This window comes from Triturus cristatus, chromosome 3_1 (genome assembly GCF_964204655.1).
Source record: "Triturus cristatus chromosome 3_1, aTriCri1.1, whole genome shotgun sequence".
In the NCBI taxonomy this organism is placed as follows: Eukaryota; Metazoa; Chordata; class Amphibia; order Caudata; family Salamandridae; genus Triturus; species Triturus cristatus.
Window position 1 is genome coordinate 970,684,355 of NC_140583.1, and position 27,649 is coordinate 970,712,003.

General features: G+C 48.2%; 1 protein-coding gene across 2 annotated transcripts in view; it reads right to left on the bottom strand.

Annotated features, from left to right (window-relative positions):
- LOC146861338 (mitogen-activated protein kinase kinase kinase 5-like) overlaps positions 1-27,649 on the bottom strand; it is an 802,557-nt gene that overhangs the window by 52,162 nt on the left and 722,746 nt on the right. For both annotated transcript variants that reach the window (XM_085645620.1, XM_085645619.1), the window contains exon 27: positions 23,183-23,289. In XM_085645620.1, the coding sequence (XP_085501746.1) occupies positions 23,183-23,289 (107 nt within the window). The remainder of the gene's footprint in view (positions 1-23,182; positions 23,290-27,649) is intronic.

Genomic DNA, 27,649 nt, shown 5'->3' on the forward strand with positions numbered 1-27,649 from the left:
CTTCCCTGCCTTGGCCATAAGCCACCAGGAATTGATCAGTTTTTCAAATGTCCTTCGTTCTCTGAAGGTAGATGTAAAGCATTGCTTAACATCAAGCGTATGTAGTTCTTTTTCTGCAGGCATCGATGGTTTTGGGGAGAAGCAAAGGAGTATGGCCGGCTTATTAAGGTGGAATTTAGATGGTACTATAGAGTATAATATAGGATTAGTCCTTAGAATCACAGCATATTCTTTAAATAGTAGATAAGGTTCCTTGATTGTGAAAGCTTGAATTTCGCTCACTCTTCTAGCGGAGGTGAGCGCCAGGAGAACAGCGACCTTCCATGTTAAGAACTTTAATTCGGCTTTATGAATTGGTTCGAATGGTAGTTTCAGCTACTGTGCCAAGACCACGTTAAGGTTCCATTCTGGGAGAGGGCTCACCAGAGGAAAAGGGCAGAAAAGCCCTTTCATAAATTGCTTCACCAAGCTTGAGGCACAAAGAGAAGGGGCTTTGGAAAGTCTTCTATAACGAGAGATGCAAAAGCTAAGCCAGATTTTGACAAAGAGAGGAGGTATGGCAAAATCTGTTGCAGGGATGATTAAAATGGATGCAAGTTATTTTGTTGGCACCAAAACCAGAATCTTTCCCATTTCAGCTTGTATGTCTTGTTGGAACATTCAGCTCTAGATTTCTCAAGGATGTTTCTACATTCTTGCGAGATGTTCATGTCCCTAAATTCCAGGAACTCAGGAGCCAGGCATGAAAGTGCAGGGACTCCGGATTCAGATGGCACACCTGCCCGTTGTCCATGGTCAGGAGAGAGTGGGACAGCTGCAGTTGTATGATTCTGGTTGCCCCAGAGATGGAGTTTCGGGAACTAATGTTGCCAGGGTTACCTGGTTGCTATGAGTATCAGGTGGCAACTCTCTCGCTTCATTTTGGACCATACTCATAGGTTACATGGGGTGGGGGAAGGCATAGACATATCAATGACCATCGCATTGAAAGGGCATTGCCCCGAGACCCCAGAAGGGGAATCATGCTAGGACTGGCAGTTGGCATTGATGTTCGCAGCAAACCGGTCTAGTGCTGTTTTTTTCCATCATGCAAATACTCTGTCCAGATGGTTTTGGCCGAGTTCCCATTTGTGGCAGTTGTCTGTTGCTCTGCTGAGAGCATTCACTAACGTGTTGTGCAAACTTGGAACGTGCTTGGCTCTGAGAGAAATTCCATATTCTGTAGTCCAGTCCCATAATTCTTGAGCTTCTTGCGAAAGGGTGAGAGGGAATATGCTACTTACCAGTATGCATCTGTTCTTGGCATGTAGAGCTGCAGAGTCACACACTGAGGATAAGATCGCCATCTGGTGTTGGGCTCGGATGATTGCAGGTTGTTGTTGTCTTCGGAAGAAGCCTTTGGTCACGAGGTTGGTGACTCCTCCCCTGGACAACAGTGCGCATGGGCATCCACTCCATCGTCAGATTGTTTTTCGCCATGATGGGAAAAGATGGAGTGTATAGAAATGAAAGAAAGGATGTCCATGTGTAATGTCTAAGTAAGACGGATGCTGGAACAGATACAGGTCCCGGGGAGGCGGGCGGGCGTGTGTGACTCTGCAGCTCTACATGCCAAGAACAGATGCATACTGGTAAGTAGCATATTCCGTTCGAGGCATATGAGCTGCAGATCACACACTGAGGATAGATTATACAGCAGTGCTTCCCCTTAGCGGTGGTCGCCTGTATCCGTTGCAGCAGCTTGAAATAAAGTTTTTAGGACAGCCTGGCCCACGGAGGCCTGTTGTTTGGCCTGCACATCAACACAATAGTGTTTAGTGAAGGTATGCGTGGTAGACCACGTGGCTGCCTTGCAAATGTCTTCTAAGGGAATGTTACCTAAGAAGGCCATAGAAGCCCCTATTTTACGGGTGGAGTGCGCCCTTGGGGGAACTGCAAGTGTACGTTTAGCCTTGAGGTAGCATATTTGGATGCATTTAACTATCCACCGGGCTATACCTGATTTGGAGATTGGGTTGCCTTTATGTGGTGGTGCGAAAGCAACAAAGAGTTGTTTTGTCTTTCGAAAGGGTTTTGTCCTGTCGATGTAATAAAGCAAGGCTCTTTTGACATCTAAGGTATGTAGGGCCCTTTCAGCTACGGAGTCTGGGTTTGGGAAAAAGACCGGTAGCTCTACTGATTGGTTAAGGTGGAAAGGGGAAATCACTTTTGGAAGAAATTTAGGGTTTGTCCTAAGAACCACTTTGTTACGGTGTAGTTGTAAGAAAGGTTCCTCTAGTGTAAGGGCTTGTATTTCACTTACTCTGCGTAGGGAAGTGATTGCGATAAGGAAAGCTACCTTCCATGTTAGGAATTGTAATTCACATTTGTGCATAGGTTCAAATGGGGGACCCATGAGTCTTGTTTGAACCACATTGAGATTCCACACTGGTGCAGGTGGCAATCTTGGGGGAAGGATTCTTTTGAGACCTTCCATAAACGCTTTGATGGCTGGTACCTTAAAAAGGGACAGGTGTTGCCTATTTTGCAAGTAGGCTGCCAAGGCTGCTAGGTGTAAACGTATAGAGGAATACGCTAGATTGCATCTTTGCAAGTGTAGTAGATAGCAAATGATGTTTTGGATGGAAGCGTCCAATGGATGTATGTCATTATTAGCGCAGTAGATGGCAAATCGTTTCCATTTAGCGGCATAACACGCTCTAGTAGTAGGGCGTCTGGCTTCCTTTATGATATTCATACAGTCTGGAGGGAGATTGAGGTAACCGAACTCTAAGACCTCAGGAGCCAGATCGCTAGGTTCAGTGTTTGAGGATCTGGGTGTCTGATTTCTCCATGGTTCTGGGTTAATAGATCCGGGGAGAGGCGTAGTCTTTGATGTGGAACTAAGGATAGTTCTAGAAGCGTGGTGAACCACGGTTGACGTGCCCAAGTGGGAGCCACTAGTATTAGTGTTAGTGACTGTTGTTTCAGTTTGCGTACCACAAATGGAACTAGTGGGAGAGGCGGAAAGGCGTACGCAAATCTGCCTGACCAGTTCATCCATAGGGCATTGCCCTTGGACTGTGGGTGTGGAAATCTGGCGGCGAAGGTTGGGCATTTTGTGTTTTCGGGAGTGGCGAACAGGTCTATGTCTGGTTGTCCCCACTTTTGGAAGAAGGGGAGTAGAACCTTGGGGTGTAGTTCCCATTCGTGGATCTGCTGTGTGTGGCGACTTAGGAGGTCGGCCACTTGATTGTGGATCCCTGGGAGATGTTCTGCTAACAGATAGATGTTTTGGGGAATTGCCCATCTCCAGATTTGCTGTGCCAGTTGGGACAGTTGGGGAGAGTGTGTCCCTCCCTGTTTCTGTATATAATACATTGTCGTCATGTTGTCTGTGCGTATGAGGACAGTTTTGTTCTTTAGGTGAACTTGAAAGGATTTTAGTGCTAGGAACACTGCTAAGAGTTCCAGGTGGTTGATGTGGAGCAGTTTTTGTTGACTGGTCCATCTGCCCTGAGTGGTATGGTGAAGGAGGTGGGCTCCCCACCCCGTGAGAGATGCGTCGGTAGTTAGCACAACTTGTGGAAGAGGCTCTAAGAACGGTCGCCCTTTGGACAGGTTGATGGTGTTCCACCATTTCAGTGAGCGAAGTGAGCAACTGTCCACCAACACCAGATCGGTAAGTTGTCCGTGAGCTTGGTTCCACTGTTGTGCTAAACATTCCTGTAAGGGGCGCATTTGAAGTCGTGCGTGTGGGACTATGGAGATGCATGACGCCATCATGCCTAGGAGCTGCATGAACACTCTTGCTGGAAGAGATGGATGAGTTTGAAACTGAGAGATGAGATTTTGTATACTGGCTATCCTGGCAGTGCTGGGATAAGCAATGGCCTTGGATGTATCTATGGTTGCTCCTAGATACTGATGTAAGTGGGAAGGTTGTAGGTGGGATTTGGGGTAGTTGATAGTGAATCCCAAATCGTGGAGAGTTTGAATCGTGCGATGAGTGTGGAGAACGCATTTTTGGTATGTATTGGCTTTTATGAGCCAATCGTCCAGATAGGGGAAGACATGGATCTGTTGTCTTCTGAGGTGCGCTGCCACGACTGCTAAGCACTTGGTGAACACTCTGGGTGCTGTTGTTACTCCGAATGGGAGAACTGTAAATTGATAGTGTTGCCCATCTACCACAAATCGTAGATATTTTCTGTGAGCGGGATGCATAGGGATGTGAAAGTATGCGTCCTTGAGGTCTAATGTGGCAAGGAAGTCTCCCTGTTGTAGGAGTGGGAGGACTTGTTGGAGAGTGGTCATATGAAAATGATCCGAATGTATATACTGGTTTAGTAGTCTGAGGTCCAGTATGGGCCTTAGTGTTTTGTCCTTTTTGGGAATGAGGAAGTATAGAGAATATACCCCTTTTCCCTGATGTTTAAGGGGGACTGGTTCTATCGCATGTTTTTGTAACAGGGATTGAACTTCTTGTTTGAGGAGAGAGAGATGATGTGAGGACATTGGGCGTTGTTTGGGTGGTATGTTTGGGGGGGGATTGTATGAGTTCGAGGCAGTAGCCAGACTGGATAATTTGTCTTACCCATCTGTCTGTGGTGATGGAAGTCCAGACAGGTAGGAATTGTTGGAGTCGCCCCCCGACCGGAGTGGAATGGTCTGGGGGGAGTGGTGGCAAGTCACTGTTTGGTGGCTGGGGAGGTGCGGGTGTTGTTGTTATTGCCCCGCCCTCGGCCTTTGTTATTGTTTCCCCTATAACCTCCCCGGAAATAACCTCTGTTAGGGGATGTTTGTCCAGAATTTTTAAAGGTGGACGTGGTCTCAGTTGATGTGTTTTTGGAGCCTCCTCTATAAAAGGAGCGACGAAAGGAACCCCGGTTTTGAGGAGACTGCAGTGCTCCCATAGACTTGGCAGTTTCATTATCCTTCTTCATTTTTTCTAATGCAGTATCCACTGCAGGGCCAAATAACTGCTCTTGGTTGAAAGGTTGAGCCAGAATTGCGGTTTGAACCTCCGGTTTAAAACCGGAAATACGGAGCCAGGCATGTCGTCTGAGTAAGACGCTAGTATTGACCGCCCTAGAAGCAGTGTCTGCCGCATCTAAGGCGCATTTAATGGAGGCATTAGATATTAATTTGCCTTCTTGAATGAGGTCAGTGGCCTGGGACTTAAAGGGTTCAGGCAGATGTTGCATAAGGTCCTCAAGTTGGTCATAATGTGCCCTGCCATACCGAGCTAACAGGGCCTGGGTATTGGCAATACGCCAGTGGTTCGCCGCCTGTGCGGCGACTCGTTTGCCTGAGGCCTCTAAAAGCTTAGACTCCTTGTCTGGGGGGGGGCGTTTCTCCAGTTGTCTGTGAGTTAACGCGCTTCCTGGCATTTGATACGACCAAGGAGTCTAAAGGGAGCTGGGCTTTAATGTATGCAGGGTCCTGCGGGGCTGGTCGGTACTTTTTTTCGATGCGGGGGTTGAGAACCCTCGCTCGAACAGGGTCTTTAAAGACGTCAGTGGCATGCTTTATAACCCCTTTAATCATGGGAAGTATATGAACAGTTTTTTGTGACTGCTCAAAGGTATCGAGGAGAAAATCCTCCTCAAGGGGGTCCGTGTGCATAGTGACACCATGGAACGTTGCTGCCCTATTTATTAGTTGGCCAAACCCTAGGTGGTCATCAGGAGGGGAGGGCTTGGAGGGGTAGGTAGTGGGGTCAGGCATGTCAGGCATTGGATAAGACCAGTCATCTACCGGTGCTGTGTCTGGAAAAGTAAACGGGTCGGTTGGATCAACAGGATCATTAAATAAATCAGGGTCCGCCCCTCCCCCTAAGTCATCATTATCATCCTGTGGAGGAGGTGAATGATAGGGAGGTGGTAAAGGTAAAGGAGAAACAGGAGGAGGAGGGGGGGACGGGTTAGAAGGTAAAACAGGAGAAGAAGGACGAAGTGGTGAAGTGGCACAGTCCTTTTTCCGTATGGGAGCTGGGGGAGGTGTAGTGTCCAGCTTCCGTTTTTTATATGGGATGGCAGTCACATGTCCAGTGTTAGGATTGATGTAGATCCGCTTTTGAGTAGGATCTGGTCGAAAAAGTTCATCTGGCTCCGAAGGTGGTGGCGGCGACGCCCGCTTCGGGTCTTTATGAGCTGGTTTTGGTGTGGACGTAGTTTTCGGTGCCGATGATGTTTTCGGTGCCGAAGGATGTTTCAGTTCCGATGGATTTTTCGGAGCCGATGTATGTTTCGGTGCCGATGTATGTTTCGGTGCCGATGTATGTTTCGGTGCCGATGTATGTTTCGGTGCCGATGTATGTTTCGGTGCCGAGGGACTTTTAGGCATCGATGTCGAAGAACGTTTCGGCGCCGGTGGAGACTTCGGTGCCGAGGAACGTTTCAGTGCCGAAGGAGATTTCGGTCTCGAAGCCTGTTTCGGTGCCAACAGTGGTTTTTTCGGTGCCGAGGGTGTTAAAGGCACAATCACATGAGGTTTGCTCGAGCCCGAGCCACCTACAGGCTTAGATGTCTTCGGAGCCGGGCCCGAGGGCGGGGCTTCTGAAGAGGATTTCCGGTCGCGACTGGGCCCAGCTGGCGGAGTCTTGACCACTGTCTTTTTGGATGGGGCAGGGGCAGGGGGGGTGGTACTCACACGCTGCCCTGGAGTGATGAGGTCATCGGAATCGTCGGCCTCGGACACGATCTCGAGATCTTCGGTGTCGTCTTCGGGAACATCTTGAGCAAAGATGTCCTCCGGTTCTGGAGCTGGTTTGGCCATAATATGGCGTCGAGCTCTTCGGTCCCGGAGGGTCTTCTTCGAACGGAAAGCGGCACAAGCTGGACAGGTGGACTCGTTGTGTTCCGGCGACAGGCAGAGGTTACAAACCTCGTGGTGGTCACTGGGGGGAACTTCGCTCCACACTGGGGGCATTTTTTGAAGGGTGTCCTGTCCATCAGCCGCTTCCGGAACCGGTCCGAGTTGATTTCGAAGTCGATGGAATGAAGATTAAGGAGTTAAATTGATTGCTAGAAGTTTTCTGCTGGAGCGGAAAAAAGTTCATCCGAACCCAATGGCGGAAAAAAACAATCTGACGATGGAGTGGATGCCCATGCGCACTGTTGTCCAGGGGAGGAGTCACCAACCTCGTGACCAAAGGCTTCTTCCGAAGACAACAACAACCTGCAATCATCCGAGCCCAACACCAGATGGCGATCTTATCCTCAGTGTGTGATCTGCAGCTCATATGCCTCGAACACTTGGTTCCCCCTTGTTTGTTTATATAGAATATACTAGTCTTATTGTCCATCCGAACCAGCACAGAGCAACCAGTTATCCTGGACAGAAAGGCTTGTAAAGAGAGGTACACCACCTTCAACTCCAGACTGTTGATGTGCTTTAGCTTTTGAGAACTGTACCATTTGCCTTGATTCTGAGGGTCCTGCAAGTGTCCTCCCCAGCCTTCCATGGAGGCATCCGTTGCCAGGATGTAGTGTGGAATCTTTCAGGAAAGTGAGGCCTTTCGAAGGACTTGGTCTGTGGTACCATCATTGCATTGCTGCTTTCGTGGCAGGGGTGACCTGAATGATCCAGATGTTGGCAGCCAGTTGCTAAAGTTTGTCCTGGAGAGGTCTCATCCTGAGCCTAGGTCTAATGCTGATGATCACATTCCAAGGAGCGCATTTCTTTAAGCGATTTGTACCTCCTTACTGTAATGGACTTTCTTCTTGAGATGGCCATAGCCATCTTCCATAAACTTATCTTGCGCTCGTCCGATAGAAAGGCTTTGCATTGGATTGTATCCAACCTGGCTCCCAGAAATGGTGTTACGTGACTGGGAAGAAATGAAGACTTTTTGAGGTTCACGGTTAGCCCTAGCTTGTTGAACAGTTGAAGACAAGCGTTTTTGGTTCTGGACGCTTGACTTGCTGTTTGTGCCTTCTGCAGCCAGTCATCCAAGTAGGGGAACACTTGGTGACCTTGAGAGCTTAGGACCGCGGCCACTGGCGCGAGGCATTCTGTAAAAATTCTGGGCACTGATTTGAGGACGAAAGGGAAAACCTTAAATTGTTAGTGGGTACCAGCTGCCGTTAACTTGAGGAATTTTCAATGCTTTTGATGGATGGGGGATGTGGCAATATGCATCTTCCAGATCGAGTGAGGTCATGAAGTTTTGTTTGTTGAGGTGATGAAGGATCTCGGCCAAAATTACCATCCTAAAAATTTGCTTTCCCAGGAACTGGTTGAGCTTTCTGAGATCCAGTATTGGTCTTCACTCCCAAGTTTATTATTAAGAAAAAAGACAGGGGTAGAAACTCTGACCCCTTTGTAGAGTTTGAACTTTCTCAATCGCACCATTTGAGAGCATGATATTTGCCTCCTTGTGCAATAAGTGAAAACGAGTTGGGGCTCCTTTTGGAGGAGTATTTGGGGTTTTGGTTGTGAACTCTGGAGTATAACCAAAGGCAATCAGATCCAATACCCATTGGTCCGGTACTATACTTTCCCATTGCTGAAAGAAATTGCAAATCTTCGCACCCACGGTAGGGGTAATGGGGGGGGAGGGGGGTGCTGGCACCCGGCGTTGATCAATGCTTCCTTGCATTGTCTTGTTCCTAGGATTGTGTTCTTTTGCGGTCTACTTGATGAGAGAAACCAGCTAAAGATGACTGACTAAGTGAAAGGCTGATAGGTCTGTCTGTATAGCGGTTGATGGGGCTGGTATTACTGTGCCTGGTATTGCTGTGCCCTCTGATAACCGCCTCTGTATGCGGCAAAACTGCATCTTTTTACTCCTCTGAAAGGCATCTTTTTTTATTGGAGGGTGCCCAACAACTTTGCTGTGTCAGTTTTTATGGACAGCAGAGCCTCAATGTGTTTGCCAAACAGAGTCCCCATCAAATGCCACGTCTAAAATCTTTGTCTGGACTTCAGGTCTGAAGGTAGTAGCTTTGAACCATCCTTGGCGCCTCAACACTGCTGCGCTTGCCAGTTCGGAAACCTGTGTTGGCTATATCCATAGCACAGTCTGTTGTCTCAGAGGCTGCTCTTTCTCCCTCTAAAAGGATCTTCTTAGCCTCCTGTTTCCTATCTTCAGGGATGAGGTCTAGCATAGAGGCCATGTCCGACCACATCTGCCGTTCGTAACAGCTTATGATAGCCAGAGCGTTGGCGCACTGGCTAGTAACTGCAGCAATGGTGCAGAAACGCTTCCCAAAAATGTTCCCCTTATCAGGGGGAGTCGAGATCAGAGTGGCCTGATTTTTAGATCTTTGCGCCGCTTGAGAATTGATGGCATCCTGCCTCGGGTCACAAGGCAAGAAGGGGAATCCTCTGGGGGCCTCTTTTTTTAATCTATTCGAGGGGAGCACCAGTAATCGTGATTGGAGTCATCATAATTTTCACTCCCTCCTGCCAAACAATCAATTATGGAGATTGTCTGAATGAATTTCCTAGCCTCCTCTTAGAAATCATACAGGAAAAAATCTGTATGCTTCACAGTCATGAGAAGATGCAATTTGGTAGACGCTCTCTCCATTAAATTGTGGAACCACCCGATGTCTTCTGGGGGAGAGTCTACTGGATGATGTGATTGAGGAGAATGAGTTGGAATGGTATATTTGTCCCAAGGATCTGCAGGTGGGTGAGGATCTGGGATCTCTCTTCCCTCTCTCCTCATCTTCCGTATCTGGCGCCTGTATTGGAGGGCGTAGCACTGAAGGTGTCACTGGTCGAGGTACAGTCTGTGTTCCTTAGGGCTGTGGCTGAGGAGGTGGTGGCTCAATTTAGACATCTTGAGGTGGAAACCTCTGTTAGTAGTCAGCCAGCATTGCCTGAACGTCTTGGATCAGAGATGGTGTTAAATATGTCATTTCTCTAGGGCAAGGCTTAAGAGGATAGCCATAGGGTTGGTAATGGCACGGTGGAGCTAGATATGGCTAATAGTATCGTTGTTCGTCCTCTTGGCATTTAAAATGCAATTCAGATGGGCTATGGACCACTCCATCGTCATTGTCATCCTCAGACTCTTGCAAGTCCAACAGGTGCGAAGGAGGCAATGGGGAAATCTCAGTAAATTAAGACACCTCCGGATGCAGAAAGGTCTTCATCAAGCAGACAATATTCACCATCCTCCACAATGGCGTCAATGGTACCATCACCGCTGAAGGAATGTTAGCCGTCGATGGTGCCGTCATCACAGGTGTTACCGCTGACTGTGTCGTTATAGGTTGATCTGTAATCGACAGAATGCTAGTCGACGGTGCCTTCATCGACTTCACTGATGGAGTCTTTGTCGATGTGATACACGTCGATAGGAGAGACGTCGACAATGAGATTCTCGTCAACGGGATAGGGCTGGAGATGACCACTGCTGTTGTTGATTTTGCAGTTGACGGAGCAGACGATGTGATTTTAGTACTTGTAGTCGTCGACAATCTAAAGAGAGAACTCAGGCCTGCCACTGCAGTGCCTGCGTGCAGTTTGCAAACTGACATGTTGTCCTGACAAGTGCATACACTTGCAAGACCTTACCCTTCCCTTTCCATGCACATCAGACACCTCTATGGTCGGTCCAGGGTACCCCCTAGGTAGGGTGCAGTGTCTGTGAAAGGTAGGACATGTACTAAGGTGTGTACCATGTCCTGACAGTGAAATACTCTCCATTTAATTTTTCACTGTTGCAGGGCCATCTTGCCCATAGGACCGAATAGGTAAGGCTGTGTAATATGTTTACAGCCTATCTTCCCATAGGCTTAAGATGGAGAGGTGAAGTTTAGCGTGCCTGAACTCACAATTTAATAACACATCTTTTTGTGATGGTGGTTTTTGCATTGTGTGGTTAGAAACCAAACTTTTAGAAGTGCCTGGATTTTTGTGTTCTAACAATTCTGTCCGTCTCTGCCTGGTTGAGGATTGACTGTCTGGATTTGAAAGCGATAGGATCTGGGAAATGTCTTGACCCAGGGGAGGAGGTGAGACAGCAACAGGCTGACCTGCATCTGGAATGTAGGGGGGAGGAGTAGCCCCTGGAGGTGAAGAGGTCTGGGCTGCTGCCATAAAACAATGGCTCCATCTCCTGCTGCGAGATTGAGGATCCGGACCCCCCACTATCAAAGGAAAAAGTGCAACTGGCAGGGAGACTCACAGAACTGCTTTAGACAGGGGTCAGTGCCCCTGAACACAGACTTCAAAGACATTTAGGGGTATAACTATGAGAGTTGAAACCCCTGAACGTTGGACTGATCAAGACTGAAAAGGATTGAAACTACTTCCTGGTCAAGAGGAACTTCTGCCAGGGAAGAAACAGCTGAAGAGACTGAAGGAAAGGACTGACCCTTGCTGTGTGTTCTGGCCTGCAGTTTGCTGATTTAACCAAGGAGAGGCGAAGGGACTTTGCTGTGTGCTGTGTCTCCCTGCTTGAAAGGACTTTGCTGTGTGCTGTGTCCTGAGGTAACGTGTCCTGAAACAACATGTCCCCAAGGGCCGGAGGACAGCGGGCTCCGTGTTGTGGAAACTCAGGAACATAAAAGTTTCCAAGTGTGTCTCAGCAACCCTGTGTGCGCGTGCTTTTTGCAGCCTGAGACCTTCGTAAGAACTGCCCTGTGATCGTGGGCACCCGGAGTCCAAGTGCATCTCAGCGACGCTGTGTGCTTCGTGCAGCCTGAGACCTTCGTGAGTATTGCCCTGTGACTGTGTGTCCCGGAACAGTCTTGTTCTCTGCTTCGATCGACAGCGTGACCAGAAGTGCTGCGATCGTTATTGCCATCAGCACAGACCGGCATCCCCAGAGGAGCTGTGAGGATTAATCGCCGCCGGCCCGAGCCTGCCTTTGCCAAGGAGAGACCTCGAACCATCACCGTCGAGGGTCCGAGTTCCACTGCTCAAGATCAACGAAGTTGCATCATAGGCCCAAGCCGCAAGGAGAGGAGAGTGAGATCGTACCCCCCCCCAGGTAACGCTCAGCGGGCATGCGTGTGTTGCCACCTGGGGCGGGGTTCGGGCTACGAGAGAAACGCTCTCGGCTTCTCCCATCTTTCCAGCGCGAGCCTCCGCTCAAGTCCGTATCGCGGCCCGTACTTGCTGAAGAGTGGCAGTACCGGGCCCGGAGTGCGGAGACGCACTTTGTTTTCCATCATAACAGTGTGGGGGCATATTTTGGCAGTAGCTGACCGCGAGTCAGTAAGAGTGGCATAGAAACCGTCCCGAGCACCGCGATCGGAGCACATTAGTTTTGCATTATGAACAGCCTGATTGTTGCATTATTTTTGCATTACGAACTGCCCGATTGTTGCACTACGGATTGCATTACTTTTGCATTACGAAGTGCCTGATTGTTGCATTACGAACTGCATTATTTTTGCATTACCAACTGCCCAATTGTTGCATTACGAATTGCATTATTTTTGCATTACGAAGTGCCTGATTGTTGCATTACGAACTGCATTATTTTTACATCACGAAGTGCTTGATTCTTGCATTACGCACTGCATAGCATTGTATTAGGACTGCATTGGATCATTGAGAATTGCTCATTAATACTTAAAGAACCTACAATGGCTTGCTGGCCTAATAACCGGCAAGGCGAAATATTACAATTACACATATGTTGGATTTTTATCATGTGGTCTCATTGTATATCATTTTTATAAACATATAATTGTTTTGTTTTTTTAAACTCGTGTGGTGTCCATTTGTGGTGTTATCACTGGGTTACTGAGAGTGTGGATGCAAATACTTTACACATTTGCCTTGGATATAAGCCTGGCTGCTCGTGTCAAGCTACCGAGGGGGTGAGCAGGGGCTATCTGAGAAGGTGTCCTTCCTTTCCCGGACTTAGAAGCAAGGGTCCCTATTTGGACTAAGGTATCTACTAGCCAACTAAAGTCCCCCAGTTCTAACATTGGTGGCAGCGTTGGGATTTGAACGTGTATTTACAAAGTCACTCACAGTGATTGGTGTACATCACAAGTTTAGCGCACACCACGACGCAAACACATATTGTGGGTTGATTTTTTGGTTTTATTTTTGAGCGACCTTTAAGCCACATATCAGGTCTCAAAGGAGTCAAGAAGCCAGCGAGGCTGCAGAATTCGAATTTCGACATTGAGGCATTGCTTACCTACAAAGTTGATCAATTGAGGCAATTTTGCAGAGCTTTCGGATGTCCCATGAAAAGTAGCGCCAAGAAGGAGGAGCTGCAAACGGCCTTGAGGGCCTGGTGGTAAGCCAAAGAGGCTCAGGAGACAGGTGATGCTAAGGTGGATGAGGATGACCCAGGGAATGGATATGGCCTACAGGATTTGCAAGTGGGAAGGCCAGCTTTAGGGGCTGGTAGTGTCCATTCCGGGCGGAGTCTTTCCCCAGAGGAGCTGGAGGAAAACCAAAGGGTCAGAGCATGAGTTGGAGGTTTTAAAACTTAAAGCTCAAGCAGAAGAGAAGAAGCTGCTCATTGAAAGTGAAAAGCGAGCAGAGGAGAGCAAGAACGCTCTAGCCTTGGAAGAGAAGAAGATGCTCTTAGCTCATGAGTGAAGCATGAGGGACCTGGGCATTAAGACTAAACAGGTGGAGTCCAGTTCGAATGGTGGCAGCGCACAGCCAGTGCCAGCAGGTAAGGTGTACATTCCCAAAGAGTTAGTGCGAGATTACCAAAGGGGTGATATTTATGCGTGGTTCACAGCATATGAGATCGCACTGAGGATGAATGAGGTGACTGAGAAGCATTGGGGGGGGCGGGCCTATGGAAACACTTTGAGGCTTCTGGGAGGGATGTTTTACCACCTTTAGAGAGAGCGGGAACCCTAACCTACGCCAACATGAAGGAGGCTTTTTGCCTCGGATATGGGCTCATTCCAGAACAGTACAGGCAGAAATTCTAGAACTTCAAGAAACTGGAATCCAGTACTTGGGTTGGGTGTGTGAATATGTACACACGTGCACTGGATGGTTGGATAACAGGCAGCAAGGTAACCGATTTTAAGGGCTTATGCAATTTAATTAGTTGGGAGCACTTGAGTAGTATGTGTGTTCCAGAGCTGCACCAGCATCTTTTAGACAGTAAGCTGACTGAGGAGGCGGACCGCTGGACCAGCACCAGGGTCCACAAGGGGATTGGAGGTACCACTACCAAAGTGGTACAGGGTCCCCTGCAGAAGGTGGGGGAGGACAAGGGTAACCACAAGGAGTTCTCTAAAAGGCCCCAAAGTAGATCCCAGGTAAAAGGGCCCCAGTCCCCCAAGGCTAAGAGGTCCTGGCCCCATAAGGGCAAGCGGGACAACAGAGGTCCTCCTACTTGTTATTTCTGTAAAGAAGTGCGTCACATTGCCCCTAAATGGTCCAAGAAGTCACCTGCACCCACTGGTGCTCCAACACCGGGTTTAGTGAGTGTAGCGTTGGGGGGAGGAATTGAGTCCTTGGAATGGGGAGGAGCAAGCAGCTATGACCCTGGTCTCATTAGGAGATTGAGAGATGGTCCAGGAAGCCTCTCTGCCTGAGAATACTAAGATGTACAGGCAGTGGGTGACCATCAATGGAAGGAGGGTGGAGGCTCTGAGAGACAAAGGAGTCAGTTTGACATCTGTCAGGGGTCAGTGGGTGTCTGAGGAGCAGGTAATTCCCAATGTACTTCACCCTGTAGTTGCAGCAGACAACTCAATGTGCCTCTGCAAGGTGGCGCAGGATCCCTTTGAGTTGGGGGAGGAGAGGGGAGGGTGTCTGAGGTTCCTTGAAGGTCGTAAGTCCATCCATGCCTGTAGACTGTCTGCTGGGGAATGACCTGGAGAGTTTCCCCTGGAAGGAGGTGGAGCACCAGGCGCATTTGGAGATGTTGGGTCTGCCTGAGTGGGCTTGTGTGACCACTCGGTCTATGGCAGCCAGTAGAGGTGTTCAAGAGAACCTGGAGCCTGAAACAGTGGCTCAGGCACCTGCCTTAAAGAGAAGAGGCAGGGGGCGAGGGAAACCGGCCCTCAAAGTTCCCATGGTCCAGGAGGAGGCAAACCTTGAGGGGGATACCCTGGAGCCTACGGGGGAGCAAGTAGCTGAACTGGGGGCCCTACCTGAGCTGACCAAATGGCAGTAGGAAGGACGGCGCTCCAGGGAGGAATTCTTTGAGGAGCAGAAAAAGTGCCCTTCTCTTTTAGGTTTCATACTTGATTTACTGGGAGAATGATCTCCTATATAGTGAGCCTAACGGTGTTGAGCCTGGGTAAACCCGTGCACTGGTGGTACACCAGCGCTTCAGAGCCTTCCTACTGGGTTAGCTCATGATGTACCTTTAGCAGGACATTTGGGGCAGGACAAGACCTTTGAGAGGCTCGTCACCGACTTCTACTGGACTCAAATGCGCAAGAGCTCTGATACTCATTGCAGGACCTGTCAGACTTGCCAGGCAAGTGGTAAGAGTGGAAGGAAGTGCAAGGCTCCCCTTCAACCTCTCCCTGTAGTAAGCACCCCCTTGGAAAGGGTGTGTATTGACATCTTGGGGCCTCTGAATTCCAAGACAGCCATGGGCAACAGGTTCATCCTGGTCTTGGTGGACCATGCCACCCAGTACCCAGAAGCCATCCCTCTCAGGACAGTGACCGCCCCCGTGGTGGGCCGTGCACTGATGGGGATTTTCTCCTGTGTGGGGTTCCCCAGAGAGGTGGTGTCCGACCGGGGTACTAATTTCATATCTAGGTATATGAAATCTCTGTGGAAGGAGTGAGGTGTAACCTATAAGTTCACCACGCCTTACCACCCCCAGGGTAACGGTCTGCTTGAGAGATTTAACCAGACCCTGAAGGGCATGATTATGGGTCTTGAGGAACACATGAGGCCTAAGTGGGACTTCCTCTTACCATGCCTATTGTTTGCTTACAAAGAGGTACCACAGAAGTCCTTAGGGTTCAGTCCCTTTGAGCTCCTGTATGGGCACACTGTAAGAGGACCCTTGAGTTAGGTGAAGGAGGGCTGGGAGAAGGCTCCTAGTAAACCCCCACCAGGATGTATATAGCTACATGCTGGCCTTCAAGAACCAAAATAGGCCCCTCAGGCAACTCGCTCAGGCAAATCTGGAAGCCAGCCAGGAAGAAATTAAATGGTAGTACGACCAGAATGCCACTCTGGTCGAGTTTCAACCTGGACAGATAGTGTGCTTGATGGTGCCAGTGGAGCCTTGCGCACTCCAGGACAAGTGGACTGGGCTTTATAAGGTGGTGGAGCGCAGGAGCGAAGTGACCTACCTGGTTGACTTATGGTCTCCTAGGAACCCTTTGAGGGTCCTCCATGTGAACCGCCTAAAACCACACTTTGAGAGGTCTGAGGTGACCATGCTCTTGGCTACAGATGATGGGGCGGCTGAGGAGAGTGAACCTCTTCTTGACCTCCTGTCAGCCAAGGAGAAGGATGGGTCAGTGGATGGGGTGAACCTCTCGCCAACCCTGACCCCGGAAAGCAGAGGGACTGTCGCCAGATATTGAGTCAGTTCGCCTCCCTGTTCTCCCTGACCCCAGGAGTCACGCATTGGTGCGTCCATGATGTGGACACTGCCTGTAAAATAAAAAATGTACAGAGTAGCTGATAAGGTCAGGGCCAGCATGAAGGAGGAGGTTTCCAAGATGCTGGCGCTAGGGGCGATTGAGCCATCCAGCAGCCCCTGGGCTAGCCCAGTGGTCCTTGTGCCAAAAGCTGCTGCGCCTGGGGCCACCCCAGAACTCCGGTTCTGTGTGGATTACCGTGGGCTCAATACAGTCACCAAGACCGACGCTCACCCCATCACCAGAGCTGATGAGCTCGTGGATTGGCTGGGAGCTGCCCGGTACCTCAGTACATTTGACTTGACGTCTGGGTACTGGCAGATTGCCTTGACCGAGGGGCCAAAGAGGTCAGCGTTCGACACCAGAGGGGCACTACCAATGCAGGGTTATGCCCTTTGGATTGAAGAACGTCCCTGCCACCTTCCAGAGATTGGTTAACCAGGTGCGGTGTGGGCTGGAAGAGTTCAGCGCTGCCTACCTCGATGACATTGCGGTGTTCAGCTCCAGTTGGGAGGAACATTTGCAACACATCTGTGTAGTGTTGAAGGCCTTGAGGAGGGCAGGCCTAACTATAAAGGTAAGTAAGTGCTAGATAGGGCAGGGTTCTGCGGTGTACTTAGGACACCAGGTAGGGAGCGGCCAGGTGGCACCCCTACAGGCAAAAATTGATACCATCCTGGCTTGGGACCCCCGCCGCCCCCTCCAAAATACCCAGACAGGAATGAGGGCCTTTTTACGGCTCACTGGGTATTACAGACGGTTTGTGAAAGGATATGGCACCATTGTTGCCCCACTGACAGATCTGACATCAAAGAAACAGGCCAAGAAGGTGATCTGGACTGATGCCTGCCAGACCGCTTTTGATGCCCTGAAAACTGCCATGTGCACGGCGCCCATGCTCAAGGCGGCTGATTTCTCCAAAGAGTTTGTGGTGCAGACAGATGCTTCAGAGCATGGTGTGGGAGCAGTACTCTCCCAATTGAACGACGAGGGCTTGGACCAACCCGTAGCTTTCATTAGCAGGAGGCTACTTTCCCGGGAACAGAGGTGGAGTGCGATTGAAAGGGAAGCTTTTGCTGTGGTCTGGGCGCTGAAGAAGCGGAGGCCTTACTTGTTTGGGACTCACTTCTGGGTTCAGACAGACCACAGGCCCCTCAGATGGTTGATGCAGATGAGGGGTGAGAACCCAAAACTGTTGAGGTGGTCCATCTCCCTACAGGGAATGGGCTTCACGGTGGAACACCGACCTGGAACAGAACATGCCAATGCTGATGGTCTGTCCAGATTTTTCCGCCTCAGTGATGAGAACTCTCATGAGGGTGGGTAGTTTTCCCCCCCCCACACACTTTTCGGCTGGAGGGGACACATGTTAGACCTGGCATTTCTTGGCATGGTTACCCCTGACTTTTATGCTTCTACGTCATCTATTTGATGCTGTGATGGATTGCGTTTTGCAGGCTTAGATGCTTTGAGTACTATGCCACTGCTGATCAGTGTTAAAGTGCAAGTGCTCCCTGTATAATGTGTTATGGTAATTGGTTGTCCATATTGTTATATTTGCCTTACTAGTAAAGTCCCTAGTAAAGTGCACTATGTGTCCCAGGGCTGGTAATGCAAATGCTACTAAAGGGCCTGCAGCAGTAATTGTGCCATCCACACAAGTAGCCCTAAAGAGAGAACTCAGGCCTGCCACTGCAGTGCCTGCGTGCAGTTTGCGAACTGACATGTTGTCCTGACAAGTGCATCCACTTGCAAGACCTTACCTTGCCCTTTCCATGCACATCAGACACCTCTATGGTAGGACGCAGTGTCTGTGAAAGGTAGGACATGTACTAAGGTCCTGACAGTGAAATACTCTCCATTTCATTTTTCACTGTTGCAAGGCCATCTTGCCCATAGGACAGAATAGGGAAGGCTGTGTAATAAGTTTACAGCCTATCTTACCATAGGCTTAAGATGGAGAGGTGAAGTTTAGTGTACCTGAACTCACAATTTAATAACACATCTTTTTGTGAAGGTGGTTTTTGCACTGTGTGTTTAGAAACCACACTTTTAGAAGTGCCTGGATTTTTGTGTTCTAACAATTCTGTCCGTCTCTGCCTGGTTGTGGATTGACTATCTGGATTTGAAAGAGATAGGATCTGGGAAATGTCTTGACCCAGGGGAGGAGGTGAGACAGCAACAGGCTGACCTGCATCTGAAGTGTATGGGGGAGGAGTAGCCCCTGGAGGTGAAGAGGCCTGGGCTGCTGCCATAAAACAATGGCTTCATCTCCTGCTGAGTGATTGAGGATCCAGACCCCCACTATCAAAAGCAGAAGGTGCCACTGGCAGGGAGACTCCCAGAACTGATTTAGACAGGGGTCAGTGCCCCCTGAACACAAAGACTTCAAAGACATTTAGGGGTATAACTATGAAACCCCTGAACGTTGGACTGATCAAGACTGAAAAGGATTGAAACTACTTGTGGTCAAGAGGAACCTCTGCCAAGGAAGAAACAGCTGAAGAGACTGAAGGAAAGGACTGACCCTTGCTGTGAGTTCTGGGGCTGGCCTGCAGTTTGCGGATTTGACCAAGGAGAGGCTAAGGGACTTTGCTGTGTCCCCATGTTTGAAAAGACTTTGCTGTGTCCTGAAGTAACTTGTCCCCAAGGAGAGCTGGCTCCCTTTTGTAGAAACTTCGAAACATAAAAGTTTCCAAGTGAGTCTCAGCAACGCTGGGAGCGGGTGCTTTTTGCAGCCTGAGACCTTCGTAAGAACTGCCCTGTGATTGTGTGCACCCGGAGTCCAAGTGAGTCTCAGTGACACTGTGTGTGTGTATGTGTGTGTGTGTGCTTGGTGCAGCCCGAGACCTTCGCGAGGATTGTCCTGTGTTTGTGTGCACCCGGAGCTCAAGTGAGTCTCAGCGATGCTGTGTGCGTGTGCCCTTTTGCAGCCGGAGACCTTCGTGAGAATTGCCCTGTGACTGTGTGTCCCGGAGCAGTCTTGTTCTCTACTTCGATTGACAGCGTGACCAGAAGTACCGCTATCATCACTGCTATCGGCCTGGTCCGGCATCCCCAGAGGAGCTGTGAGGATTCACCGCCGCTGGCCCGAGTGTGCTTTTGCCAAGGAGAGACCTCGAACCATCACGGTCGGGGGTCTGAGTTCCACTGCCCAAGATCAACGAAGTCGCATCGGAGACCCAAGCCGCAGGGAGAGTGAGATTGTACCCCCCAGGTAACACTCAGCGGGCGTGCGGGTGTCGCCGCCTGGGGCGGGGTGCGGGCTACGAGAGAAACGCTCTCGGCCTCTCCCATCTTTGCAGCACGAGCCTCCATTCAAGTCTGTATCGCAGTCCATACTTGCCGAGGAGTGACAGTACCGGGGCTGGAGTGTGGAGCTGCACTTTGTTTTCCATCAGAACAATGTTGGGGGCATATTTTGGCAGTAGCTGACCGTGAGTCGGTAAGAGTGGAATAGAGAGCGTCCCGAGCACCATGATCAGTGCCGGAGTACATTATTTTTGCATTACGAACTGCCCGATTGTTGCATTACAAATTACATTATTTTTGCATTATGAAGTGCCTGATTCTTGCATCACGAACTGCATAGCATTGCAGTAGCACTGCATTGGATCATCAATAATTGCTCATTAATACTGCAAGAACCTACAAGGGCTTGCTGGCCTAATAACCGGCAAGGTGAAATATTACAAATACGCATATGTTGGATTTATATTGTGTGGTCTCATCGTATATCTTTTTTTATAAACATATAATTGTTTTCTATGAAACTCGTGTGGAGTCCATTTGTGGTGTTATCACTGGGTTACTGAGAGTGTGGATGCAAATACTTTACACATTTGCCTTGGAGATAAGCCTGGCTGCTCGTGCCAAGCTACCGAGGGGGTGAGCAGGGGCCATCTGAGAAGGTGTCTTTCCTTTCCCTGACTTAGAAGGAAGGGTCCCTATTTGGACTAAGGTACCTACTTCAGCCAACTAGAGACCCCTAGTTCTACACAGTCTAAAAGAGAAAACGTTTGACAGACAAATTGTTATTTTCTCCCCAAAAAACTTGTCCACCTCCTAGTGCCTATAGTCGGAGGATAGGGGATGCTCTGCATAGTCCGCCGAGCTAAGTGAGCCTTATAGACTGTCGTGGACTAAAAAATAGCAACGATTTGAGTGGAGAAAAAAGGAGTAACCTGGTAACTATTGAACCTAAGCGGACAGATCCAAGCTACACCCGATTCACCAAGGTCTTAATTTTCCCTAACTTCCGAATGACACCCTATATCAAAATGCAGTGATTGTGTGTACCGACTGCCTCATGCCCAGCAGTCTAAGCGGAGAGAAAAAGGGGACACCGCTCACTTCTATTAGATGCTACCAGTGTTGATATCAGTAGTACTAAGAAAACTTTTGTGACAAAAAGAAAATAAGGCTGAGATGCTAGCTCTGTGTCACACCTAAAGCCGATGCGTACCAACGTGCCACCATGGCCAGCAGTCCATGCAATCCCTTACTGACACCCAGGGACGAGGTGTACCCTCCGTTCCATTCCCAGTGGCCAATCACTTTATTACCGACACTCAGGAATGAGCCGTACCCTGTGCTCCACACCCAGGGTCAAATACCAAATAAAATCGTACCTACCTTCGAGCATGCGGACTAGGGGAAAAACAAAAGTCATCTACGTGCTTGTCCTAGTTTGCCATACGCTACGTACTGGGACTAAGGATCAGATGTCATCTTACCCTACGACGGCTGTCTCTGGACGGACCTTCGCCCAATGGATTCAGCAGAACTTCCAATCAATTAAGGCATCTGCCCACCAATCGTTTTGGTCAGATGTGAATACATTCGGGCGGGTGTCCTTCGATCGACAGCAGTCGGGCTCAATGAACCAATCTGCTTTGGCTGGCTCAGCAGAACGTTGCTCGGATATGAATTTACCTCAAATAAATGAAAAGGCAAGAGGTATTTGGCAAAAGAGGAACACATTGATTTAAATAAACGCTGCAGTCAGGAGAGCCTCGATCGAGTGCGTCCGATCAAAGTTTCTCTGTGTACAAAGTTTTGGCTGTCATTATACACAGTTCAAGAGGTACAGTAAAACAATTTATGACTGAGATGCTTTTATGGAATGTAGACATTAAGACTGGACATCTGATAAGGACACAGATGGCTCTCAAACTTGGGGTAGAGCTAGTGTAGGCCAGTGTGTATGTGTCCGGCATGGGGAGGGCGCTACCAGCATCACATGATCGCGCTACCAGCATCACATGATCATGCCATGTGGTGTGCATGTCCTGTTAGGATTGGCTGAGTGTTTCTATCTACATGTGGTATCTAGGTTTGTGGTATTTTTGGGGAATGCGAGCCTTTGTCCAAAAGTGTTGCAATGGGTCCATTTGCATCAGACTTGTTTGTGGTGAAACCATCTATCTGCGGGATCCATCAGGGTTTTCTCAATCTTTGGGTTAAGGGAGACCCTACCAGTGACCTGGTATTCAACAGGCATGGGTGTGGGAAGTAGGACCTGCCTAACCACAAATCCCTGACCCTGGGTTGATCGGGAGGTCACCTTGGGTGAATCAGACAGCAATGATGTGAGTTTAGTAGAACTCCTGAAAATAATATGGCAGTTTGGTATAATTTTTATCAACCTTCTTAACATTGTGCATACAGTGGTCATAGCGTACATCGGTATTGTTCCTACTGGTATGGACATGATTATGCATGCTTAGGTCATAACATACATCGATGTTGCTCTTACTGGTAACAACATTGTCATCTGCGAATGGATTATGGTATAGATTGACATGTTTACTGCCGCTGTCGACACTGGTGTGAGGGCACAGGTTATGGCATACATTGACACTGTATAGACGGCTTTTGAAATGGTTATGCACGCACAGGTTATGGCATACGTTGACATTCAATTCATTGGTATTACCGTTGTCTGGCCTGCACGTATCATGGTATTCATTGACATTGTAATTACCCATTCCAACAGTATGTAATGACGATGACTTTGAAACAACTGAGTTGTCTATATGTGTCTAGGAGAGTTTAGGTTGTGGGTAGGTGTTCATAACAGGACGCCATTGAGAGCTTCAGAATTGAGGCTGAAAGCTATTCCAGATTCAGAGTGCATTTTTGTGGGTGATAAGGGTGTTCAGAATATATTCTCATCCAGTCCCTAGTATGGCCTCTCTGCTGAGAACACAGAGCTATGCTTAAATATGTGTCAATTTTAATTAGCATCTTATGCGGAAGTGTAAAGCAGCAATGCATAGCAGTTAACAATAGTGACAGCTACAAGCAAAAATAAAATGCCATGTTCACAGGTGAGGAGAGCGGGCACTTATGTGAGACAGTGATCGAGTGAGAGAGTAATGGGGAGTGAGTAAGAACAACTGCCTGATTGAAAATGAATGCAGTGAGTGATGGGGAATGAATGAGGATAAGCGTGCGTGAGAATGAGTGTGAGTGAGAATAAGTATACTTTGGGATAGCTTGCTTTGCTAGCTGGCATTCAGTGCATGAATTACGACCCATCAGTTTCAAAGACCACCAGCTGCTACTGATAGGCACTCATAGGTAGAGGGGAAGCATCAATACAGTAGCTAAGATCAGCTTTGGCACCCTAGAAAAGAGACAGTCCAAAAGACAAGAAACTGTATTAACCCAACAACCAAACTCACTATTTCCAAAGATCGATCATCCACGTTGAGGTTCTGCAACCACGAGATGAGGGCTAGATCTTCGGCATCTGCTCGATGGTTTTTCATGGGACTGGCCCCCAACATTTCTAGAAATTAGAAGAAAACGGTGGCAAGAAGTTTATCACACCAGAAGGCAATTAGTTTCACTGGTTTTTCAAGAGCATTCATTGTAAAATGGACACTATTCTTACACATGGTGACGTAAAGACCTTTTGATTGAAATAAATAAACAGCCTGTTATCCATTTAAGCCAAAATGTTGTGAGCTGTACCCATTTTATTCGTTTCCAATCTAAATAACCTGTAAAGTGAACAAATACTAACAGGCATCATTCTATTTAGGGTGGGCTAGGCAGGCCATGCTTTAGGCACCATCCTTTCAGAATCAGACACCATAACAGAATCAAGTACTGCATTTTTAAAAAAAATCTTTGCTCCTGAAGATGCAGATTATAGGAAGATGGCTCTGTATATACTATACCAAAGTAAGGTATAGTGTATACAGAGTCCAGTGGATCCCCAAAAGTAGACATAGGCTAAGCGGATACTACCTCACTATTTGTGGAAGTGTGGGCGAGCAGTAAGGGTTTATCAGAGGGTAGTGTTAAGCATTTATTGTACACACTCAGGAAAGGAATCGCGTCACACACTCAAAGACTGAACTCAGACCAATTTGTTTTGTATAAAAACATTATTTAGTTGTATTTTATTCCTAGAACCAAGCCAGGCATGTTACAGGTAAGTGTAATTGCACTTTGCAAGAATAATGCAGTTAAATACAGTTTGAATGCAGCTGAATGCAATTGGATTGGTTACAGGTACATCAATTGTTCAAAAACAGTTGGAATTACTTTTAGTTACTTTTCAGATTACTTTGGAAGTTACTTTACAGGTTACTTTTAAAGTTACTTTCTCTACTCAGTGTGATATGCCTAGATAGCACACTGGGACATTTCCTAGATAAAAGGTAAGTCAGTTTTTATAAATGTACACTTTAAGGTTTCATACAATTCAACTCCACAATTAGAAGAATTGTCACAGAAAAGCAGTCAATACAATCCTATGGGCGGAAATGAAGATATCAGTTTAATGGTACGTACTTAGGTTTGGGAGTTGGTTTTCTGGGGTTAGAACAAGAGTTCCCCCAGAGTCAAGGAAGCGCTCTCAAAGCACCCTCAGCAGCACTAGGGTAGCGGGTTGCAGAGTGCTGAGGCCCAATGTTATCCGATGGGAGATAGGGAGCCTCTGGTTGGCGGCAGCTTCCGAGCAGGGCAAAAGGTTGTGGGAGCAAAGCTCCTGGACATAAGCACAGGGCAAAAGGGGGGGTTCTAGTTAGCACCCAAGGTGCACCCACAGCGGCAGTAGGTTGGTGCAGGGGGCTGTTTTGACGTTGGCTGCCCTGTTACTTTCAATGGGGATTCTCCAATTTGAACCAAGACTGCAAGCTCGGGAATGTAGATCTTCTGGAGGCAACCACCGGTTGGACAGGTAAGTTGGGATGTTGTGGGATGCCAGGACACCGTCAGTTGAGCCATCCAAGGCCATGGGGCGTTGGGTGTAGGGAAGTCTTTTTGCGTCTGGATTTGCTTATTGGCTCTGCTCGCGGTCGGGTGGGGATCCTGCAGAAAGGGGCAGCAGGAGTTGTTGGGGGACTCTAGGCAGGCCAGGGATCACCAGATCCCAGGTCAGGATCGCCAGGTAGACCTTCTCGTGGGGTTGGGCCACTCAAACTCAGACCGTGGGCAGCGGGTGTAGAGTGGCGCAGACTCAGACTCGGCCAGAGCCAGAGTCTGTTGGCGAGCAAATCCGGTGCTCACGGGAGACAAAGTCTTGTTTGGTAAGGCAGGGCAGGTCAGCTGGGTTCTGGGGGGCTGCAGGACACACCAGGATTTCGCTGGAGCAGGTTGAGGTCAGGGTCAAATCAGTTGGTGTCCTCTTCTTCAGCACGGCTCTTCGGTACTACTTCTGGTTTCTTCTTGTTTGAGGAGGCAAGGTTCAGGGTTGCCCCTAAATAATAAATTTAGGGGCGCTAAAGGTAGGGTCCAATGGGTACCTTCTTTGGGGTGTGTACAACACCTAATTTGCCACCCTCTAGTGGGGGGGGGGGGCTCACTCTGGTTGGCTGGGTCGCCCCATCTTCAAGATGTCGGGGAGTGAGTTGTGCTTCACCTCCCCCAACTGAGGGGCAGGGTTGGCAGAGGTGGGCACACCTCTCCTCCTAACTTGATTTTCTCGCCAATTCGCCTGCCCAAGGTGGGGTTCAGAACTGGTGGGGGCCAGTTGCTGGAAACAGCAAATGGCTGGGACAACTTACAAAGGCGGCAAACCTTTGAAGCTTCCCCTGCGTGGACCCTGCCCATCCTTGGGGAGGAGGCTTGGCACCTCATCTGAGGATGTGCTTTGTTTCAGGACCCAGAGAGCGGCAGGCTCGCGACCCAGGGGTCCAGAAACATGTATGGTGGTGGCATGTGGCGAGCAGAATTTTTCGTTAAATCCCACACTGGCATCACTGTGGGTTTAATGTTCTGAGAGGTTTGAAACCAAACGTCCCAGTTTTTAGTAAAGCCATTATAGTGCAGTGGCGTTCGTAATGACAACCTCCCATACCATATACTCTTTATGGCTTTTCTGCACTTACAATGTCTAAGAATGGACTTAGACACTGTAGGGGTACAGGGCTCATGCACCTGTACCCTCACCACTAGTATAGTGCACCCAGCTTACCTATGCCAGGGCAGTGGATTGTAGTCATGGCACACAGGGATGTGTGCCATGTCGACTCTTCACTTTGCTCTGCAACTAGAACACGCAGCCTGCAATGGCAGTGTGTGCATGTGTAAAGGTACAGAAACTAATGGTGGCACAATAAGTGCTGCAGCCCTTAGAGGCCTTCCCTGGTCACAGTGCCCTTGGTACCAAGACTACCATTTACAAGGAACTTACATGTGGCCAGAGAGTTACCAATTAGGTTTTGCAACAGTCCAGTTTAGGTTAGTTACGTTATCTTTATTCAGATATACATTATCCATAAAAGCACAAACATTACTCATAATCACGTACATAGTCCATCATCATTAAAAATAGAGACTCCACATTAAAACTGATCAGTTAAAAAATTACTAGGTTATCCGTAACTTGATATCATCAGCAATGTTAAAGTGACAATGTGCAAGTGCAAATATTTCACAAGAGCTGCTGAAAAAGGGGCAGATCCTTTAATCACAGAGGTTGCAGTTAGCAGCAATAAATGAAGGTGCAAATGTGCATAATGCAAAATATAAATGCGAGCAATACAAAATCCAAAAATGTGTATTGTACAGCTTAATCCAGCAGACATTAATTCATAGAAAGACGTGAACGGATGGCCATTTTCAAAAAAGTACACACTCGGTATGTTAGATCATCATCTTTAAGCTGGAGGATAATTTTGTATGCAGCCTTAAAATCCGTTGTGCCTTTTGCCCTGAAAAACGGTATCAATAACTGCATACTATATTTTTGGTAAAAAGAACAAAAAAACAAAAAATGTACCGTAGACTGTTTCCCTAAGTTATCACATGGGCAGACCAAATTCTCAATATTAGGTTGCTAACCCATGGGGAAGCACAACATATACTTTATTGAGCCCGATCTGAGACGAAAAAGAAGGCTTCGCTCCGAACGAGTAATTTCTCTTAAGAGATAACTAATAGGAGAGCATAATGGGGGTCCACCCTCGCCTGATATTAAAATATATTGTTTCACAGATACTTTGGCGGATTCCAGGGCATATCTCGCATCCCCATAATGTTGATATAAAACTTTACGAATAATCTTTCCATCGATACCATCTAATTGTTCAGTGTTCTTAAAAATATGCTCTAGATTGACCGCTGTCAAATTTGCCCGTACTTGAGCCAGCCAAGGAATGTTACCGCCCTTATCACATTTTAAATAATCTGCTAAAATCTCCCTTGTTAATAGGGCTGCTGCGTTTTTCCAAACCTTTAGCCAGAATAAAACAGGGCGTGACCTAATGTAATCTTCCAAGTATGGCATTCTTAACTCATTATGGCATACAAAGGTGGACGATGAAATTGGAATGCCCAAAAGCCTCCTACAAAATCTATTTTCTTCGGCCTGGACGCTTTTCAAGTTTGTGTGGCCCCAAATTTCAGCCCCGTAGGTGCACATTGTGTCCTATAGATTTTAAGTAGGGAAAGTACCACCTCAAATCTTTTCGGCTGGGGGAGATTTATTACTGAATTTATGGCTCTTGAGAATTTAGACAAAGGTAGGCCAAATTTGGTGTCCAGGACCCATTGTCAGAAAATGTTATACCCAAATAGGGGAAAGTGCGAGTGCATGTCAGAGAATCGGGACCCAGAGTAATAGTATTGATAAAACGTTTCTTAAGGCCACAACACATTAAAAAAGATTTTTTTTAATTTGTGCAAAGATCCAAACT